This window comes from Astatotilapia calliptera, chromosome 23 (assembly GCF_964374335.1).
Source record: "Astatotilapia calliptera chromosome 23, fAstCal68.1, whole genome shotgun sequence".
In the NCBI taxonomy this organism is placed as follows: domain Eukaryota; kingdom Metazoa; phylum Chordata; class Actinopteri; order Cichliformes; family Cichlidae; genus Astatotilapia; species Astatotilapia calliptera.
Window position 1 is genome coordinate 8,501,046 of NC_137443.1, and position 21,909 is coordinate 8,522,954.

General features: G+C 38.0%; 2 protein-coding genes across 3 annotated transcripts; both read right to left on the reverse strand.

Moving 5' to 3' along the window:
* Positions 1 to 314: 314 nt before the first annotated feature.
* On the reverse strand, positions 315 to 6,626 carry tmem165 (transmembrane protein 165). Its single transcript, XM_026159406.2, has 6 exons — positions 6,275 to 6,626; positions 5,659 to 5,884; positions 5,348 to 5,523; positions 4,481 to 4,663; positions 4,172 to 4,277; positions 315 to 2,097 (listed from the first exon to the last, which is right to left on the reverse strand). The coding sequence occupies exons 1-6, from the start codon at positions 6,425 to 6,427 to the stop codon at positions 2,021 to 2,023; spliced, it is 921 nt and encodes a 306-aa protein (XP_026015191.1). The 5' UTR covers positions 6,428 to 6,626; the 3' UTR covers positions 315 to 2,020.
* Positions 6,627 to 8,939: 2,313 nt separating this feature from the next.
* Positions 8,940 to 11,443, reverse strand: srd5a3 (steroid 5 alpha-reductase 3). 2 transcript variants are annotated; one of them, XM_026159059.2, is made up of 5 exons: positions 11,172 to 11,441; positions 10,895 to 11,046; positions 10,637 to 10,822; positions 10,421 to 10,546; positions 8,940 to 9,741 (listed from the first exon to the last, which is right to left on the reverse strand). In XM_026159059.2, the coding sequence occupies exons 1-5, from the start codon at positions 11,390 to 11,392 to the stop codon at positions 9,482 to 9,484; spliced, it is 945 nt and encodes a 314-aa protein (XP_026014844.2). In that variant the 5' UTR covers positions 11,393 to 11,441; the 3' UTR covers positions 8,940 to 9,481. The 2 variants fall into 2 exon arrangements, with proteins under 2 accessions (XP_026014844.2, XP_080153448.1); XM_080297322.1 differs by having other exon boundaries at positions 10,421 to 10,822; positions 11,172 to 11,443.
* Positions 11,444 to 21,909: the final 10,466 nt, after the last annotated feature.

Consider the following 21,909-nt stretch of genomic DNA (forward strand, 5'->3'; position numbering starts at 1 on the left):
TGCAGTGTCTGAAATAAACTTCCATATACAGAGCAAAGTGGAAAAAATACTCTAAAATGAGCTTTAGTCACTGTATCAGTAAATAGATGACAGTAATATGATGAAAAGTATAATGGGTATCCTTTAAGGTGACTTGCATTAATTTCTTGAGCCAAATTATTCATGGACCTCAACATAACCCTTATGAGGCAAATATGTCAATCTTTTGCTCCCCTTGGATTCAAAAATAAATCTGTGTGAATCATCTTTGGTGCTGTTCCTATAATTGACTCTGTATTCCTCCTCACCACTCAACTCAAACACGGCACTAAATGTTAGTTTAGAAATCAGACAACACATGAAACTTTTATTGATCTTTTTTTTTTTTTTTTAAAGACTTATAGGCATTTCAAAGAACCTGTATTACAAACAGAAGTAGTTCACAGCCTGTCAAATATTGACAACACAGCTTTAGCCTATTCACTTAAAAAAATATTTCCATTGCTTGTACAGTAATATCATCCACCCTTTGTCAATACATATGCCTAGAAAGGAAAAAGAAAAGGAAGCTAAATAAATACGTACCATTTAAAAATGAAGGGTGAAATTTAGGTCTAAATTAAGTTAGGTCGAGCTGTCACCGCAGATCCAACACACCTAAGAGAAGTGGCTTCTACTGCAAGTCTTGTGTAGGATAAATAATTTTTGTACCTGATGTAGTCCTCTTTACAATCTGTCTCAGTAACTGAGGTTCATGCTGGAAATGGCTTTAATCGCAGAGGAAGACTGAACCTGTCAGGGTGACTCCTGGCCCTTTCTTCAACCTAATCCCACGCCTTGTTCACCGTTACCGTCTGATACCATTATGAGTAAATACGATTATCATTTCTGAAGAGGTTCACGTGAACTGTAGATAAACCCAGGATGCTGACATTCAAATACAGGTAAGTAGAGGTATTCTAGTGGTTCAGGTCTCTGTAAAGGACTGCTCTTATGTGAAACTAGAGGGAAAAAAAAATCTTGTATTTACAAAAGAAAAATAAAAAAAAAAATCTTAGTGTAAGTCAGATCACAGAAACTGTTGCTATAAATGTGCAGCTGGTTCTGGTTTTGGTGTTTTTCCCTCTGAAGTAAACAAGCTCTGTGACAATCCGCAGAACACCAGACGGGGATATGCTCTACAGCTGTCCCACATCTGACATGTAGCAGCAGTAAATAGTACTCGAGACATGCTCACACCGTTGGAAGTAATCTGTGTGGTAACCACAGGGGAGCTATCTGGATAGTGTGATGTTAGCTGTGCCATTTGCACACTGGTCCAATCTGACAGAGAATCTGAATGCACTGTCACATGCACCTCTGTAAGGTGTGCGTTTAAAAAAAACGAAGAAGCTAATAACAGATAGTGGAAACAACAGTAACACCAGCCTCAACTGCTGTACTTGGGAGGAAACTGGCGGCTCATATTCTGCCAAAAGTCACCTGACAGCAAAGGGGCTCATTCTTAACATTTAAAATAGACATTAAAAACGGAAAAGATTTTTTAAATGGACTAAGTTCCTTTGCTGAGATATTACTATGAGGAAAGTTGGCTTCAGTTTCTGAGCCACCTGTAGAACGTTATAGGGCAGCAATCTGCAACAATCTAGTTTTCTCTCACACACCGTGTGAAAAGAATACAAGTTTTAAAGAGTGTGACAAAGTCCTCCCTCCTTTCTAAGCTCGCACCTGTTAATCAGGCCTCTGTGATTCAGTCTTTCCTTCACTAGACGAGATGAAGATGAAACACACCTTGTAAGCAGTCAACAAACACATTTCCCATGAGGTTTGGATGCCACCTACAGGTTGTTAATTAACCTCTGAGAAATCCAACTGATTCACAGATCACAAAGGAACAGAGACGTTCAAGGAAAGGAAGACAGGACTCCGACTCTTTGTTGAGTCCTTTAGACTAAGAGGGTCGAAACTAAAATGCATCTACAGCAACTTGATCAAATGTTACGAGTATTTACAGAGTGAACCTGAAAGTCTTTTCTCCAATTTAAGGTCCAGTTTCTGGTGTGATGAACAGGGCAGACAAGGCAAATGCCAGAAAAACAATTCCTCCAATGATTGTAACTACAGAAACAAAACAAGAAAACAAATGTCAGTTAAGCAAAGATTTTCAGTTTAAACAAGGCAGATTTATTTGACGCTAAACTGGTTTCTTTATTTTTTTGATCTTTTAAATCTGATATAGCTATATGAACAAACTACTGAATCTTTCTGTGAAGCCCCATCATGGGTCATCTTGAGGTTTTTGTAGCAAATGTGAATTTACCAGTAATTTTCATGATGGTAAAACCAAATGATTACAGCATTGCATCACTAGGAAGGACTCCCAGGAGTCTCAGCATTCCTGCGAGGGAAGTTAGGGGAGGGCAAATGGTCCAATATCGTCACAGACCATGTCAAGAAAATTTTAAATGAATCATATTAGGTGGAGGCAGCAGACTGAAGTCTTAGAAATAGGAGTGTCAATGGTGCAGAATCCAAACTAAAAGTGACTTTGAAATAGGTCTGCAAATAAGGATTCATTTAGTAATTAAGTATTCTATTGATTATTCCATCGATTAACTGAGCAATCAGATAAGAACTTATTAATGAGCAATAATAAATATTCAAAAGAGGGGGAAACCCCCCCGCAACAGTTCTTTCAAAATATACTGCTCGTGGGTTTCCATTTTATATAATGGCATCTGTCAAAAAACACCTAAACCCTTTAATTAGTAATATTTTATCTTCTGGATGAGGTAGGTTTCATGTGTATGTGTTTGTCTGCATCTGTGTGTCTGCATGTTTGAGTGTGTTAGTGAATGAATGGGGTTGTATCTGTAAGCCTTTAAAGGACCATGCATTGGCTGAAGTTTGTCCTATGCTATTATGAAAAATTTTCGTGCTGCTGAAAACAAGACGTTATGATGGTGCAGATGTTAATAATGACATGTTAATAATAAGTCAGTGTCTGACTTAACAGCCACAGGTCAGCAAACTTTATATATATATATATATTTTAAAATATTAACATGTGTATTCATATTTAATTTCACTTTAAATCTGAAAGACAAATTTGTGAAAGCCTTGAAATATTGTCTAAACACCCCATGCCCTCCTTTAGACTCCCTCCTGCTTGTTTCAGGAATCATTATGATACAAAATGGGACGGTTTTCGTCAGGCTTCAGCCGGCTGCCTAATTTTAAACATGGTATCAGGCCAAGTTAACAGCTCATTTGGATATTTTAATGCAACTTCTGTAGCTTTACTATAGATTTTCACTGTATAAAACAAAAGCTTGGAGTTCATTGATTGGATGGTTTGATGAAGACTCCCATTAGCTTTTTCCCAGTAAAGGTTTTAATGGTGACCACAAGAACAGCGCTGCTGTTTTGGACACTAGAAAAACGTTTTCTTTCACTCTAACTGAGGTCACCATCTCAGTAACGACTCCCCCTCTTTGCTCTTCACCGTGCGTGTAGACAGACTCCATGTTAAACATCATCATCATCACTGCTGCTGTTGTGTTATTATACTCTTGTTGAAAAACATGGGCCTAATACTGACATATTTTATTCACATGCCTGCTCCTAGATACGTTTCTAATGAAAGTGTTAGTGGTGAAACGCTCATGTTTACATGGAGATGACTGAGCGCCACACAGCCGTGTGTTAAACAAAGGAGAAAATTTGTGTCGAAGATTTTCTTTAAATCGTCTGGTTATTTGAATTATTCAATGAGTCATTACAGCTCTACTTTGAAAGTTTTTACTTTACTTTTTATTTTTAGACTGCACTCTACAAATACCTACTTGATTTTTTAAAAATAAAAATGCATTTCAATCATTGTAAAACGTGGGCTGTAAATTGTGTGTGTACCATTTTTGGGCAAAATGACAATTAGTTTAACAGTAGATCGCTGTTTTCTCTCTCTGTTTTTAAATCTGATCCACCTAATCCATCAAACCTTAACAGGATTGTCTACAAATATTTTGATAATTATTGTGTGTAAACAGAGCTGCCTCCAGAGGAATTCTCCCAGGAGAATAGGAACCCACTTCTCCTACCCGTCTTTTTTTTTTTTTTTTAATTAAAAAAAAAAAAAAAATAATAATTTTTTATTTTATTTTATTACATTACACAATTTAGGCCATCTTACCTGTTCTAACCGATATCTTCTGGGCAATCATTCTCCCTCCTATCACAGCCAGACCTGTGCACAGACAGTGTCCAATGGTGCCGCCCACTGCGACTCCAAATGGATCCTAAGAATAAAAAACAAAAACAGTTTATATACCATATTTTTATTTATTTTTTTACTCTTTTCTTAAATATTACCAGTGTATTAATACAGCAGCAACTAAAAGAAACAAACAGCCAATCAAAGTGAAAATGTATGGCCTCTATTTATTGTAAAATATATTACAAAGCATTAAACAGCAGCTGTCTAACAGTGAAAGTCACAAACCTCCCGGGCAGCTAGAATAATTGTAGTTAGCTGCGATCGGTCCCCCCACTCTGCGAGGAAAGTGAGAGTGAGGGATTGGATGAAGATGGGTGAGATGAAGCTGTGCCACTTTCCCTGAGGAACAGCAGTCCCTGTTCCAGCCTCCACATCTGCAGTCCCATTAGCGAGCTTAGTCCGCTGGAGCTGCACAGACAACAAGGCATGAGGTTTGAAAGACAACCCAATAGAGTACTTTCACGGCTCAGTACCTGCAAGAGGCAGGGTTCACTTACAAGGGTGCTATACTTTGATCAAAATTTTGTCATGAGGTCCTCTGTGGATGGTCCAACTATATTCCTTATAACGGATTTGTTTTGATCAAGAGGATGTAGATTTATGTCCTCTACAAGTACACCTTAGAATGCAGATCTGCACGGGAATATAATTAAGCTTGACTTTGTATGACAAACTGTCACTATTGCTAAGAGGTTCAATCAGCCATCTGTTTTTTAAATTTTTTTTTTTATTTAGTCTACAGTACAGCACTTCGATTACAGCTCATAATGGTGCCATTCAATAAGACAGCCTCAGGCAACTTTAAAGTGTCCATGTGCTCATATAGCCTGATGATAAGATCAGAATTTCCACACAACAAAAACTCACATCAGCAGCAGCAAAATGTAACTAGGTCTTCTGGGTGATTAAGTAATATGAGCCATTTGCGAATCGCTAATTACTAAGCAAAATGGTGTCAGCAGTTAGTAACTGGACCCACTCAGGAGGCGTTTCTATTACTGAATATGTAAATTATGTATGTGGACTGGAGTTGTACTACTGGACATTAAAAAATGTTGTTTTTCTAGATAGTTTATAATCAAGTTAACTTGCCTCTTCGTCCTTCTTCTTGATCTCTGCCTGCACCTCCTCCAGCTCCTCCTGACCTTCATCTGGACTCATTTTTAGCCCCTCTCTAAGCATGCGAATACCGAAGATGGCAAACAGAGCAGTGGATACATAGTATGTGTAGATTCTTGGGATGATGGTAGTGGCATAGCCAAACAGTACTATGATGTGGGAAAGAAAAAACAACAACAACACGTATTTGTTATTTCTCAGGATCTGATCGAAGGGTAATGCCAAAAAAACAAAACAAAACAAAACAAAAAAACAGTCAAGGCCAAATCCAAAGTTTTACAAACCAGAAAGACAAGTCATGAATCCTAAGGCCAGCATAGCCCCGGCCAGCACGGTGAGGCGGTTGTAGCGCATGGCCATGATAGCAGCGATGAAAAAGGTCTTGTCTCCCAACTCAGAGACAATGATGACAGATAAAGAGGCAGCAAAGGCATGAATGAAGCCCAGGTTCCCTTTGGTGGAGACATCTTCAGAAACCACTGGGCCCGGTGGCTGGGGACTGGAGACTTTCTGCAAAGGAAATGCACACAGTGACTGTCAGCTGAGTTACACACAGTTTGTAATAAAAATCAGTATGAGGTATTCAAGTTTGCCCTTGTTGGCTGTAACACTTCGGCCACAATGTTTAAATAGGTAAACAAAACTGGCGGGGACATGACGACCTTCTCGTCGTGACACCCAAATGACTGTCACCTTAACTTTAAAGCAATTTCTTCACGATTAAAAAATTCAAGTGTAACTTTGTCCACTTCTGCTAACGTTACACCCGGAACTCTGCGAGACGTATCAGTTAGCACGAGCTCGGCTAGCCCGGGGCGCGAGGAAGAAGCGCGTCAAAGACCGCTTCCTATACATGACGATAAAACACTTAATTAGTGACAATGAAGCAAAACCTTTCACCTCTTGTGGGGGCTGTTCCGGGACAGCTTTTTGCTCCTCTTGAATAGCAGTAACACCGACCGACAAAAACAAAAACACGGCGGTGAGCGGAAACAAGACACACATCACATTTCTGCTAGCCCCACCATCTCTTCTGCCAGCCGCGCGAGGCATTATTACTTCTTCCGAAACACCGACACGACTCGATTTGCGCGCTAATTTCTCTCCCTCGTATCACTGCATGTTATCTGCAACAAAACCGTATAACTCCATATTTAGTAACCTATACAATTTGAGGTAACACACGTCACGATCAGAGAGACCGACCGGGCCAACTCAACTCATGGGGGAAGTAGAACCGTGCTGCCGCAAAGAGGAGCAACGCAGACAGATGATTGGACGTTCAAATGAATGACGTGGTTTGTAAGCTGACGCACACAGCGAAGTGCTCAGTGAATGGACAATCTCATTGTCGATCATAATGCTTTTTAAATATAGTTTCATTGTTTTCTTTCAATAGTTTTGCATTGAAAAAAAAAACTTGAAAAAGGACCTTCTGTTTATTAGTTACAAATTTTCTCTTTATATATTTTTATGTAACATTACTATTCTAATCCTAACAATAATGAGTGTTTGCCCCTCTAAATATCAGCCCATTTACTTTAAAAATATATTATTATTAGTAATAATATTATTTACTTTGAGCAGAAAATTTGCTTGGCAAATAATAAATTTGGGATAAGCAGAATAAACATTAAATAAAATTAAAGCGACTTTGAGGTCGCTGAGATTCCAACTCATCTGAGTTTTTAGTAGATGATGCTATGTTATCAATTTGAAAGTCCTATGTCGCCTTAACATTCACAAACTTTGGTGTCCAGCACGCCCGCCTGCCCAGTGGAATGAGGACAGTACTCCATCAGCCTTTTATAGGGATAAAAAGGAAATAAAGAACGTGACCAGAGGTGGCAAAAGCACAGATATTCTTTACTTAAATAGAAGTACTTATTAAAAGTCTTTACTCAAGTTAAAGTAAATACAACTTAACCTTGTTATATTATTGTGATATTAAAATAATATTAGTACATACAAATACAAACTTTATTTCAGTCCAAATTGTAATTCTAATAAAGTTACTCAGCTTTAATCAGTTAAGTAGAACAAGAGCAGAGAAAAAGATATATTTTTTATGTTCTTCTATGTTCTGTTGCCTACATTGTAGAGAGGGACTTTGCCTCAAAAAAGGAAAATGAGTAGGAAGAGGTTAAAATTGAATTTGGCAGGTGGGAGAACTGGAAGGATCCATCACAGCACAGCAAACTAGCCTGTTTATACAACATTAACCTGCAGCTTATTTTCATACAACCATTAGATAAGTTATTCTACCTCAGCTTCTTTTCCAGCAGGTTTCACAATATGAAAAACACAATGTCAAATGTACAGTGCCCAATATCTGATGTAGAAACATAAGAACTTACATTTCCAGTTCATAAATATCCCACTAAGCAGTCCTTGCCTTTACATATAACCTTTCTTTGTCCTCTCGTGTTCTTATGTTTCTCCATCTCTGAGTGAAGTTTGCTCTCTTACTTTTCTCTCCCCGTGAAATACAGCAGCACACAAACAGTTTGTGAGTTTGCTGATGTTTGTTAAGCTGACAGAAATGCTGCATTTGAAATTACCTGCCACAATATTACTCCCTTCATGCTCCTCGCTACTCTTTAGTAGTGCAAGCAATAAGTAATGCAATTTCATCCCCTGACTTTGGCGTAAGGTTTTGCCTCTTCCTTCTCTTTTTACCTGGTGATTAAGACACGAGTATGAATGTTTGAAGGTTAAAATAATAACTCTCCGCTGTGTAAGTAGTAGAAAATAGGGATATTTGTTTAATATTTGTTTTGTATGCGGTACTGAATCCGATACATATCTGATGTTTTAGAAAGCGACTGCTGTTTGAACGGTCATGTCGCATTAAATCCGTCTTTTACGACACTGACACAAGACAGACGCCAATTATTAGCGCCCAAGAAGACATCGCGAACGCTTTCGGGCCATCCAGTGTAGATGTTAGTGAACCTGTTGGGAAGACAGCGCTGGAGAAACGTAAACATTTTATTTGTACTGTATAATCTGCAGATTCTGACAGAAATTTCCAACTATCATTTGAAGAACCGCTCCTCTCTAAAAACAGAAATAAGGATCATTATTAGGCCAGTTGTAAATAACACAATAACGTTACAACTTAAAGCAAAATTGGGAAACGTAAAGTCCGAAACAAGTCTTTATATTAAGGGCCATCAGTCAAACAATACTGTTTGATCTGGGTCTAAACAGAGCGCGTTGTGTGTGACGTCTTCTTTTGTGCATGCGGGCCGCTTTGAGGGTTCACACTAGAGCGCGTTTGCTGTCACATTTTATTTGTAGTGTGAACAAGCAGACAAAACAATCGGATTTGATCAAAAAAATCGGAATTGAGCATTAAGACCTGCAGTGTGAACGTAGTAAGTGGAGTTCTTGTGAATGAATCAGGGGCAATTTGTGGTTCAGTATCTAAAGGATAATGAATACATCATGCAAACTAGTGTACCTGGGGATTGAACCACCACACCCCTGATTGGTTTATGACTTGATTTCCCTCCTGAAAGTAACGTCCCCATGTTTGTGCCTCTTTAAACAACAATAATACTTTTTGTTGAATAAAGTTTCTTTATTCATTACAACATGTCCATGTCATGTTACTTTTCGTTTTAAAGTAAAACTCCTTGTCGTTCCGGTATTAATACAATACATTCTGTTTTGCTATAAAAGAAAAATATTCAACACCACAGTGTTTTGCAGGTTTCTTTTTCACATAAACATTTAGAGATTACAATACCAGTTATAACTCGAGAGGTTGGCATACTGTAAAAGGAAGAAAAAGATTTTTAAGTACTTAATCGTAAGAAAAACAAGTTCTTAATGTAATGAACAAATGAATTCCAGCAATGTTCCTCACAGTGTCTTCACATCAGTCGGAGAAAGTTCTCACCTCTAGAGTCTTCTGCCAGAAATCAAACACAGTGTTGGCCTCTTAGCTGTCAAGCCGATTAGTTAAATTTGGAGGTTTGAAAGAACGTTTAGAAAAAGATGGCTTTTGCTCCTAAGGTTTCTGCTCCTCCGACATCTCTGGCAGTTTTCTTTACAGTTCCCATTTATCACCACAAAAAGACCAATACAGTGTCTGAGTATTCATAGCACAAAGGGTATAAATGCTCTTCTATGCCTTGGGTATGACTTGTATTTGCTAATGTAAAGGTCATGACAAAGCTGTCCTGCCAGTGCTTGGTTGAAGAGCACATACAGTACCACAAGCCACCAGGTGAAAGAGAGGCCTCTGAAAACAAAGCTCAACGAGATGTAGATCAGCAGCTCAGCAAAGTAATGGGGACAAGAAACCAGCTCAAACCAACCTCCCTTTGGCACTCTGTGAGTCAGCGTTTCCACTGTTCCTGCATGACATGACAAAAAACAAGAAAAAGTGACATCAGCAACTTTCAACGTTTACATAGACTGGTTTACCATTTCCAGTGTGTATCAGGTTAAAGCTGTGCTAATTAACAACTGATCAAATTACTGTCTGTTGTGAAATGTCTCACTCACGGCGCCAAACCCACAGAGAATTATCTCGCAGCTCTGCAGTTCCACTCAGCTCTCTGCAGTTTTTTAGCCTCCTTTAGCTAATGTTTTTTTAAATATTCATGCTTAAACATGGCCTCGGTTTTCAAAGAGCAAAGATAAAAAAATCAAATAAAAAATGCTGAAAGTGGGTCAATTGGCCATTTTTCAAAAATATATGTTTTGAAAAGTATTTGATACATAAATCTAAAATTTAACAAAAATCATTACATGTACAACATGTACAACTTTGGACCATACGTTCTTTAGGAAAATACAAGCTGGTTGAGCTAAAGGCAATTTGGAGATGGGATGACCCATGTGCTTTATGGTTAACACATAAACAGAAAAACAGACAGCAGAGGAAGTTAACTTCAAGCTGTTAGTTCCTTGATCATTAATATGCAAATTCTCAGTGATAGCAATAATGCTGGAGGCAGCAAAGAAAAAACAAAGAAAGAAACAAAGAAATAAAAAAACAAAACAGAAAGACAGAGAGTTTCCTAGGTTTACCTGACTTTCCAGTGCGAAGTCTGGCCAGCAGGACCATAGACTGATGCTGCAGCCACGAGGCCCAAATGAAGAGTAAAAACCCAGCAACAAGCAGCCAGTCCAGCTGAGAGAGGAGGGAGCTTCTCTCTAAAAGAAATGGTGGAAGCATCAGTACCACAAAGCAGATGAACCAGGGAATTGTGCACATAGAAGCACACAGAAAGCACCAACTCAAACCTTTTTCCATACGATCACAGCAGAGGATCGTCAACCCTAACATGATGTAATACCCCAGGCCGAACATATATTGTACCAAGTGCATCGCCCCATCAGAGAAAACGCTGACAAACAGGCACTCCAGCAGCCTCCTGAGGGAGTGGACCCACAGCAGCAGCTGCACCAGGACGGTGGAAAGCTGTGGGACTACAGCCAACACTAACATCAGACACAAAAATGAATTAAACAGAAAAACAACCATTTTTTTCTTTAGCTTACCTTGACTGTCACTGCTGTGTGCGCCAGTCAAAATGTCTAAAAAGTCGCTCAACCACAAAGGGTATGACTGATGCTGAAATATAAAGCTGAGGTACAAGACCAGAAGAAGACCATTCCAGCCAACAGAGACTGCATAGAAGTGCCAGAACCACCTGGAAGGCGAAAAGCACGTTTAAATATTTAAAAAGTAAATAATGATTCAAAACCACCTAAATGTTCGGTTAGATATAGTAGGATATAAAATACATTACAGTAAAGTTCTGTCATTCACTGTCACCTTTTTGGGACGTCAAAAACCCGCAGCCATTCGTCTCGCTTTAAGCTCTGTTTAGTTTTTCCGTAACGAATAAGGTCCTGAAATAAAACGTAAGCGGGACACGTGTCAAATATTCCCGGCAACAGTCGCGACACTTTGTGAGCACAAAAAGCAACGAGGAAGCACAAAGCCAGAGAAGACCACACAACGTTAATCACACTCAACCCTACTGAGCTCCACATCGTTTTGAAGCTGTGCGGGTCCGCAGTTATTGTTTTGTGCAACACGGAAAAGAAGCCGCCGGTAAAACCTATCGTTCCGGAATAGCAACCGGTTATTTTTTTATAGCACATTAAATGTATGTATTGATTTAATTAATCAATTTAATTATTTAAACATCTATATATTTATTTAATTGCAAAGTATTTTTGCATTTATTTTATTCGGCACGCACGGCTTTGAAGTGAGCATTACGACCCATTTAACGTTCGCACAGCAGAGGGCAGCATTTGAATCTTTCCCCATACACCACCCGAAAATAGAGGTCTAGCCATGTAAACGGAGTCCAAAAATGTTTATGTTTGTGTAAGGGGAAGTTTTATTTTGAACAGGAAATGTTTAGTAATGTGCTAAGCAGGTATTTGGGGCAAAGATTTCATCATTTTATTTTTTTGATTGACTGACTGATAAATAAACATCAACGCTAATACAGAAGTTGTCTATATAAAAATAAAGAACAAACTCAATTAGAAAAAAAAAGAAAACCCAACCCTGTAAAAATGTGAATAAAAACAGAAAACAATGATTTTCAAATCTTACAAACCCATATTTTATTTACAATAGAACACAGAAAAGATCAAATGTTTGAACTGAGAAAATTTACAATTTCAAGAAAAATGTTGCAACATGTTTGCAACTGATTTTGGTAACTTGCAATATCTCAGTAACATGACTGAGTATAAAAAGAGCACCTCAGAACAGATGGGCAGTGGTTTGCCTTTCTGCAAAAAGCTGAATCTGAAAATTGTGGAATATTTTGAGAATAATCTTTTTCAATATAAAATTGTGAAGACTGTGAATATCTCATCACCTACAGTACATAATATCAAACAATTCCCAGAATTTGAAGAAATGTGTTTGCATAAGAGACAAGGCCAAAAATCAATATTCGATGCCTATGATTTTCAGGCCCACAGAAAAATTGACATTTTCAATTGTTTTAGCCAAACAAATAACACCACGTCCTCCAGACAAAAGAGGAGATGGACAATCTGGCTTGTTATTAGAGCTCAGTTGAAAAGCCTGCATCTCAGATAATATGGTGGTGCACCAATGCCTGGAACTGGCAGCTTGCACATCCAAAAGGGCATCAAAGCTGAAAGGTATATACAGGTTTTAGAAAAACAAATGCTCCCACCTGAATGTTGTTTTTGTTGCATATTTCAGCAAAACAATACTAAAGAGCTTACTGCATCTATTACAGCAACATAGGTTTGTTGTAAAAAATTCTGGGTGTTGAATTGGCCTGACTGCAATTCTGATTTTTCACCAACCGAGAACATTTGAAATATCATCAAACAAAAAAATCTTAGATGTTGAGCAGCTAGAATCCTGTATCAAGGTATATATAGCAACATGCCTCCTCAGTTCCCAGACAGACTGTTGTTAAGAGAACAAGCATTACACAGCACTAAAAATGATCCTGTCCCAAGTTTTTGAGACATGTTGCTACTCTGAAATTCCAAATGAGCTAAAATTTTCTTAAAATGGTACATTTTCTCCAGTTTAAACACTTGATCTCCTTTTCCGTGTTCTATAGCGAATAATATATGCATTGAAGACGTGTGCATTATGTTCTTTTACTTACATTTTACACAGCACACAACAACTTGGAACTGAATTTGTATAAAATAGATTAAACCTACAAATCTGGCCAAAATAAGTATAGATTGGTTTTGCTGTTTTGTATACTATATTGTACCAGGGAAACAAATACATTGGAATTCTAAAAAACAAACAAACAAAAAAAAAAACAGTTTCAAAGATCTTTATTGCACGATTTATAAACAATCCAAAATTAATTTGACAAAACACATGCACAGCAGCCCCTCCTGATGAATATCAGTATATTTTATCTTATTTGTATATGAATATCAGTTAGGGAGTAGTTTGAATGTCCTATTGCCAAACTAAGTTAGTTTTTTAAACCTGTTGCCATTTGAGAAACCATGAAGCACTTTTTAACTAGTTCTGTGAAACATTTAGTGGATACACTGCAAAAACTCAAAATCTTACCAAGTATATTTGTCTTATTTCTAGTCAAAATTATCTCATTACACTTAAAATAAGACACAATCAGCTACAGGGCAACATTTCAGTAAGCTAAAGGAACTTGTTTCAAGACAGTGAATCTTGAAACTAGAGAAAAACTAGAGATTTTTCACTTGTTCCATTGGCAGATTTTTTCACTTAATACAAGATATTTTAGCTTAAAATAAGTGAAAAAATCTGCCAATGGAACAAGTGAAAAATCTCTAGTTTTTCTCTAGTTTCAAGATTCACTGTCTTGAAACAAGTTCCTTTAGCTTACTGAAATGTTGCCCTGTAGCTGATTGTGTCTTATTTTAAGTGTAATGAGATAATTTTGACTAGAAATAAGACAAATATACTTGGTAAGATTTTGAGTTTTTGCAGTGTAAGAAGTATTGCATAAAATCGAATGTGTATTAAGCAGAGGTTCCCAAAGTGAGGGGGCGCAGAGCCATTGCAGGGGGGTCCTGGTATGAAAAGAAGAAAAAAAAAGAACACTTGGACACTGCTAACATAATGAACAGGTTTTTGACGGGGCTTCCACACAAAGGCATAGCAGGAGATGAAGCATCGCCAAATATGTTTCCAAAACAGCTTCCTTCCAAGCCAAAGACAAGAAAATCTGGTGAAGCATATCTTCCCTTTGGCTTCACCTGCACAAGTGCCAATGTAGGTCTCTGCGACAGCATTAGTTTCCCCTGCATTGGGAGCACGCGCTGGACTTTCCAAATCAGGGACAAACAGTATCCCACATTCTTGATTTTTAGTTCACAAACACTTCTTGTAATGATTAACTACTCCCGACATTTTGGGGATGTTAAGTCTTTATACAGTAAAGTTACAGCAGGATACAAATAATATCAGGCTGATCCTGCCACAATTTGTTCCCCCTCTCCAAATCACGGACTAACAGTATCCCACAGTTGTTTATGTTTTTGAACCCATTTTGCACAGAGACATTTTTTGAAAAATGTATTGGTAGTAATGTTGAATATTATTACAGAGGAAAAAAACACAACTACACGTAAAATAATCACATCGTGATGCCTCTGCCTTTCTAAATGGAGGGACAGTAACTGCGTGTGTGTATGTAAGCGGGTAAAACCTGAAGATAGTAAGATTAACAGTATTTTGACTCTATCTGCCATTCTGCAATTCATCTCATGTAAACAATAATGTGGCGCACAGCATGACGTGAAAAAAGGCACATACCAGAACATTTTTCTTCTAAAACAAAGGGGGGGGCAGCAAAGAAAGTTTGGGAACCACTGGTATAAAGTATTACATTCATGCTTTAGGTGGTAGGAGTTCTCACCCAAAGCAGTTTTTTTCCATAAACTGCACAGTTTCATAACACATGATTTTAAGGGCATGACTGAAGACGTTTAACTGACCTTGCAGCTTCAGTTCTTGATGCAGAGCAGGAAAAGTAAGTGTTTGTATGAAAGACTTGCCGAGGTCTTTGAGGCATTAGATTCCAGGATGCCTCTTAGAGGAGCACAGTATCCTGCCCGAGGAAGTGTGGACAGTTTCCTGCCTCCCTCCCTTCTCTGTCCTCAGTGTCCTTGTCTTTTTTTTTTCCTGTGCCAAGAGCTGGATCTCCATTAGGCCCCAAAAGATTGCATAAATATCTCGCCAAGCTGGGGTTGCTTTCATAAATACCCTGTGAGCACATTTTGAAAGCATTAAAGGAGGAAGAAAAACTGAAATTTTCCGGTTCAGAGACAAAAGTCAGAAATCTTGTAATGACAAAGTTTTTCATGTTGTTCTTATGTCGTTGATCTTCACTAATGATTTAGTAATTTTATTGTCTTGTTACAAATATAAAATGATTAAAATAATAAAAGACTAATTTTCTTTACTGTATCTGGACTGATCAAGTTGTGTCACCCCATTCATAGCCTGGAAAAAAGCCCTCAAAGAAATCCAAAATATCAGACATTGTACAAATGAGCGTGATACAGAAACACATGTAACTGACTATGCTCTTCTCCTTTCTTTATTCCACTCAAGCATATAAAAGACTATATCGACGTGTGTATGTTAAGTGGTAGGCTTGTACAGGGAATTCTGTCACAGTCTGGCTGCGAAGCAGACTGTGTGGGGTGAGGAGGTGGAACCAAGAGTTTTGTCATGCGAAGAGACAAAATAAAACTTGAGAGTGACAAAAACCAGCTGTTTGTTAAGGCTGGCAAAATAGTACAGAACAAAAGGCAAAGCTGAAACTAAACAATAACCTAAACTGGGTGAACTAAGACTAAAACATGAAAAAACCTGGCACATGGGCACAGCAGACAACCTGACCACAACTGAATGAAAACACACAGACTAAATGCACACAGGAGGTGATCAGGGGAAGTGGAAACACATGGGGAAACAGCTGACACAAATGAACATAATGATGGTACAATGGAAGCGTAAAACTAAACACATTGAACATAGGAACACAAGATCTCTTCAAAATAAAACAGGAAACATAATGAGAGGCAGACATGAAACACGAACTTGACAACATAAGCCACGCAGACATGACACACAAAGGCAGAGGGAGATTTAAACACAGGGGTAGGAGACACAAGGGGAATCTTAAACCATAAACCATAAACATCAAAATAAGCTAAAACTCAAAATGCTGGGTCAAATGACCCAGGATCGTGACAAAGTACATCCTGGCAACAGTTATGAGAAAACTGATCAAAATTTCATTCATCACCAAGTGTGACCATTTCTATAACAAAAAAAAGTTTTTTGATCTGGAGCATCCAGATGTGTCTTAACACAGTGGCACAATCATTCCAGGACTGGACGTCTCCACAAATTCACCCCAATTCCAGACCGTGTGATTCTCGGAGAAACAAAAAACCAAAGGGCCCCATCTCAGACTCTGCGGGCTTCACTTAACATTTTAAAGTCAAAGTTCATGACAGCATTGTTGGAAAAATGCTGAAAAAGTATGGCTTGCTTGGACAGTTTGCAATTGCAGTTCAGGTTAGTTCAGTTACATCTATATAAACCACAAGACTTCTGGAACAGTGTCTTTTGATGAGATGAGACCAACATGAAGACGGACCTGGGCACCTTGCAGTCATTAGGGCAACTGTGAACTCCTGTGTTTACCAAAATATTCTAGAATCAAAATGAAACAGTAAAACATGACCTTAAGAGAGCTGTGCAAAAACGAATGCACACAAACCTGAACTGAAACAACATGTAACAACTGATTTAATCTTTTTTGTGTGTTTATTTTGGTTTAGTGCATAATGTTTGATATATTAATTTAATTAAAATCAAGTAGAATTTCTCCCTTTTTATAGTGAGGTTGGAGAGCAGAGACGGGAGAGTGTGAGACATCTGGGAAGCTGGTGGACATATGTGCCAAACCAGGAGAACAGTATAAGAGTGTGAAATCAATAAAAACCATTAAGCAACACGGGAACAGTGTGTCAGGTCACAGTTCTTTCTACAATTACAATTAGAATGGACAGGACCAGAGGACAGGAAAGAGAAAGACGAAGGAAAGAGAAGTTGGGAAGAGACTTAACAGAAGGAGAGGGAAAGGAAAATAGAGGAGAAGATGGTCACCTGCTGAAATAAAAACAAGCAAAGAAAACAACATTGTAGGGAAACCAGAGCAACGACCAACATAAGCACAAGTAACAGTAAATAATAAATACTGAATGTTACTGAGCAGCATTCAGTACTAATAATGCATGATAGGTTTAGAGCCAGAAGCCAACCAAGATAATGTGTGTCTGTGAGTATCTGTTGTACACTGGTTTGAACATTTGTGTGTGTGAGCGCGTTTGTATTCATAAGGTTTTTCTATGTGAGTGTCTAATAGTGGATGTGATTATTTAAAGTTAATCCTATTATTAATAGCTCTATAAACTGGTGAATCATTTGGTGAACTTGTCATATCACAGGACTCTTGTGAAAACTTTCTTTTGTAACGTCACCGATGTAATTCAAGTCAGTAATGCCATATGGGAAAATTAAGAATTAAACATAGTGATCCGTTAGTAGGACTGAGCAGTGTGATACTGTTACAAAATGTAATCATGTACTTTATTGTTGGTAAGAAAGAATACTTTTACTTATCATGTCAAATTGTCCTTTAATTAACCTAACCCGCTAGATGTTTGTAGTCTCTCCGTGCGTTGCCATTCTCCCTCTTCTTTTTGTCTCGTTTTGTCTGTTAACCATTTTCTATCATCTTCTATATCGGATACAAAGATTAAAAGTACCTGTTCCAACCACATTTACAACACCTGTAAAACTATGAAAAAAAGTTTTGTTGACAGATGATGTTTTTCAGATTATAAATCTTTGAAAATTAGCATTTACATCACACTGGAAGACCAAAACTGCCCTAGGGAGAATATCTATGTTTTTAGAGCTGCTGAGATACAGCAGTTTAAACTACTTAGAGAACAAAATAACAGGGTATTGTACATGCAGTATAGAAATAGGAAATAATATACAAAAAAGGCCTCATGCCAACAAAAAGTGACTGGTTTGAAAGCCACTTGTTCACAAGTCAACATTTCCTGAAGGTTGGTGCAGTGCGCACACTGAGCGTTGCCTGCTCTTTTATAGATTTTACACATGACCTGTGTGTAATTCTGTCCCTGATGCCATCAGTGTGCAGATTGTTTTCTGCAGCAAGCAACAATGCATAATGAACACACATACGCGCTCGTTCTCTCTCTCTCTCTCTGCACGTTTGTGCTGTGGACATTTTGTTCGGTATTGAATTGTGGGACACTGACCTTTAAAATCCCTGCTGTGCCTTCAGACCACAGGGCAAAAACTCAAATGCTGCCTAAACAATTTAGAGCTTTTCACTAAGAAAAATAAAAGAAAACACAAAACAGCATACGGGATAGAAACAATTACAGCAGTATGTTTTTTTGTTCATAGAAGGTTTAAAAAATTTATTTTATTCATTGTTTATTAATGTTGTATTCTATTTTATGAAATTTTAGTGACAGTTTTAGTTGGGATATATATATAATGTGCTATATAAATACATTTGACCTTGACTTTTTTCTTTTTTTAAAAACTGTTTTTTTCCTTCATGTTTTTTTTCTTTGTTTTGATGTTTAATTGTTTGAAAGCTTGCAAATTTTATCCTGTTCATGGCACACACATTATCCTACATACCATACAGTTGAATACCATACATAGGCTTATTTCAAAAGAAAGTATTAGGGCCATATTTATGTTAAATAATCCAAAGGCATATTCCAATGTAAATGTTTAATTTACAGTCATTCATTTAAAATTTTTGCAATGGTTATTTCAGTACATGATTGTTGTGGATGTGTGATATAGTTATATTGTGTGTGAACTTATGGAAGTAAACAAACATGGGGACACGGATGACAGGACATAGAAATGAAACATACATAGATAGACTGGACACAAAGGGGGAACTAACATCATTAAACAAGAAATCAGCTATAATCAACTCAAAGGCACAAGAAGATAACATACTTAAGAAATAAAACATCATTTATCTTGTACTTTCAAAGAAATCAACAAAAAATCCAGAACAAAACTCAAAATACTGGGTCAATGGCCCAGAACCATGACAGCCATACAGAAGCAGCCATGCACCTGTGATGTGAGGTTTTGTAATATTTTGTCCAGGAAAGACAAAAACCTGAACACAGGATACAGGTTCAAAGTATAGATTCATTACACCTTACTAGGTGGTCCTCCTTTTACCTTCAGCACTCCCTTTTTTTTTGGGATAGATTCAACAAAGTGCTAGAAACATTCCTTAGAGATTTGGGTCCATACTGACATGATAGCATCACATAGTTATTGCAGCTGCCATTTGATGTTGGCAATCTCCTGGTTCAATACATATCAAAGAGCTACTGGAGTTAGATCTGGTGACTGTTGAGGCAGTTTCAGTACACTGTCATTGTCACGTTTACAAAACCAGTTTGATTTCATCTGACTTTTGTGAGATTGTGCTGGAAGCAGCCATCAAGAGCCATCAACAAAATTCTCACGTGTGGGACTAATAAAGGTTATCATATCTTATCTTAAGATAGTTCACTGTGATCATAAGGGAATGGACATTGTTATGGCCCCTGGCCTTGGAAGAAGTGAACCAGCCTTCCTTCAAGCAAATTCAACCGTGACAACACCCACAGACGATTGGCTGTCTGGGAACCCGTGTCAGCCTTCCTGCATGTAAATTTGAATTTGACAATCCTCTCAGACAATTGCCTGCCTGAGGACCTGTGGTTTGCACCTCCAGGGAGAGAGACCAATCTGCAACCAATTGTGCACACCTGTGCCTTCAAATGGGCTGAAGAACTTTCATTCAGGGGCTGCTGCTTTGAACTGAATGTGCAGTTTTCCCCACATGCTTCTGTCTGTGAGCCTAGCTTGTGAAACCCTGTTTAAGGTGTGGAATTTGTTTGAATAGCGTTTATTCGTGTTACTGCCCATGAGGCTAGCTTTAATTTCTACTTGTACGTGAGCAAGTTATATTTGTATTGGTTATTTGCCAAGTAATTTGTAGTAAATGTCGCTATCGGTTTTCAGTTCTGAGTTTCTTTCTGTAAATGAAACTTTGTCTTAACTGATCTCCCTCGTGAGGGTCTCGTTTATGCTATCTTCCCTGTCCCCTAGCAAAACTGGGTCATAACAGACATGTTCAGCAACAATTCTCAGGAAGGTTATGGTGCTTAAATGATGTTCAGTAAGTGCTAAGGAGCTCAGAGTGTTTCATGAAAATATCCCCCATGCCATTACATCACTCCAACCAGCCTGAATCATAAATGCATTTAGATCAAATTCTGACCCTACCGTCAAAATATGGCAGCAGAAATCAACCAGGCAACATTTTTCAAATCTCTTGTTGTCCGATTTTGAGCCCTTGTTAGCCCTTCAGTTTCCCGTTTCCTGTCCTAGCTGACAGGACTGCCACACATTGTGGTCTTCTGCTGTTGTGGTCCATCTCATTCAAAATTCAACATATTGTGCATAAAGATATGCTCTTCTGCATACTGAAATACACAGACCAGCCTCTCTTATTCACAAACAACCAAAGTCACTTAAATCAGCTTTCTGTCACATTCTGATGCTCAGTTTGAACTTCAGTAGGCTGTCTTGAACATGTTTAAATGTCTGAGTACAATGGGCTGCTTCCATGTGATTGATTAGATATTCACTTGAACGAACGGTTGGACAGCTGTGCCTAATTAAGTCACAGCTTACAACAGCTGAAAGTCTTATACCATTAAGCTCACATTTTATCCATATATCTCTTTTGTAGATTTTAGTACAACAGTTTAATGGTGGACAAATTAGCAGTCACTACTACTACTACTACTACTACTACTAATAATAATTATTATATTGTAATTTTTCAGGAAAATTGCAAAATACAGTAAAATATTTTCTTTCACACAACCACACATACCTCATTCTTTCCTCTCCTTTGCTGAAATGCTTTAAACTATGAAAACATTTCTCTTTGTCTGTGAGTGGGCCAGAGTTCAAAGCAATCACCTCTCTTTGGATTTAGAAAAATAAACAGAGATAGAAAAATGGAAAAATGTTTCTGATTCCAGCTTTTCCAGAAAGGAATTCAGTGTAGACTGTCCTCCAGGAAATGATGGTTACAAGGCAGCTAGGCAGTTTAGTATTCAGAGAGTCCCAGTAGAAGTGACCAGGCCAGGAAACATGTGGATGCAGTGCATAACACACAGCCCTCAATCATCTCCCTCAACCCTCCTGAATCCATGCCAGCATCAAAACACAGCCTCCTCCCTCCTCATCAAATGAAGCACTACATTCATCACACGTTTGAAGTTCTGGAAAAATACAAAAATGGGACACAATCTGATGTTAATCAGTTCCAGGTATTACCTTTATCCCTTTCCTCTTTTCAAGGCAGCAGTCCTAATGTAAATGTCAGTTGGGTTTGGTATAAGCTGCGCCCTGCTTTCCTGACATGTTTTTGGCACTGTCCCAGATTATCTGTTTCTTTTTCCAAACCTTAACAGATATCTTTGGGTAGGTAATGGAACCCGATCCACTGATATATTTGACCCTGTAAAAAGGCCCAGTCTGTGTCACTAAAGCTTAATACTTTGATTATTTTACAGCTGTAATTTATTTCCAATTATTAAGAAGCTACCCGATCAGCATTGGAGGGACATTAGTCATTAGTTAGGTTTAGTCAGTCATACTGCATTTCACCATTAATGCTCCATTTTCAGCCTGTTCCAGGAACTGTAAACTTACATGAAAAAGCCTAAATATTTTTTTCTTTTTTTTGTGAATAATCATGATGACTAAAATGCCGAATTGTAACACAGTTGTTACATTACTTAATGTCTGTATTCAGTAATCAAGAGATCCTGTAAATTTGCAGGTTATTAAGGTGACATTAATTACAGAATTACATTAATTAATTAACCGG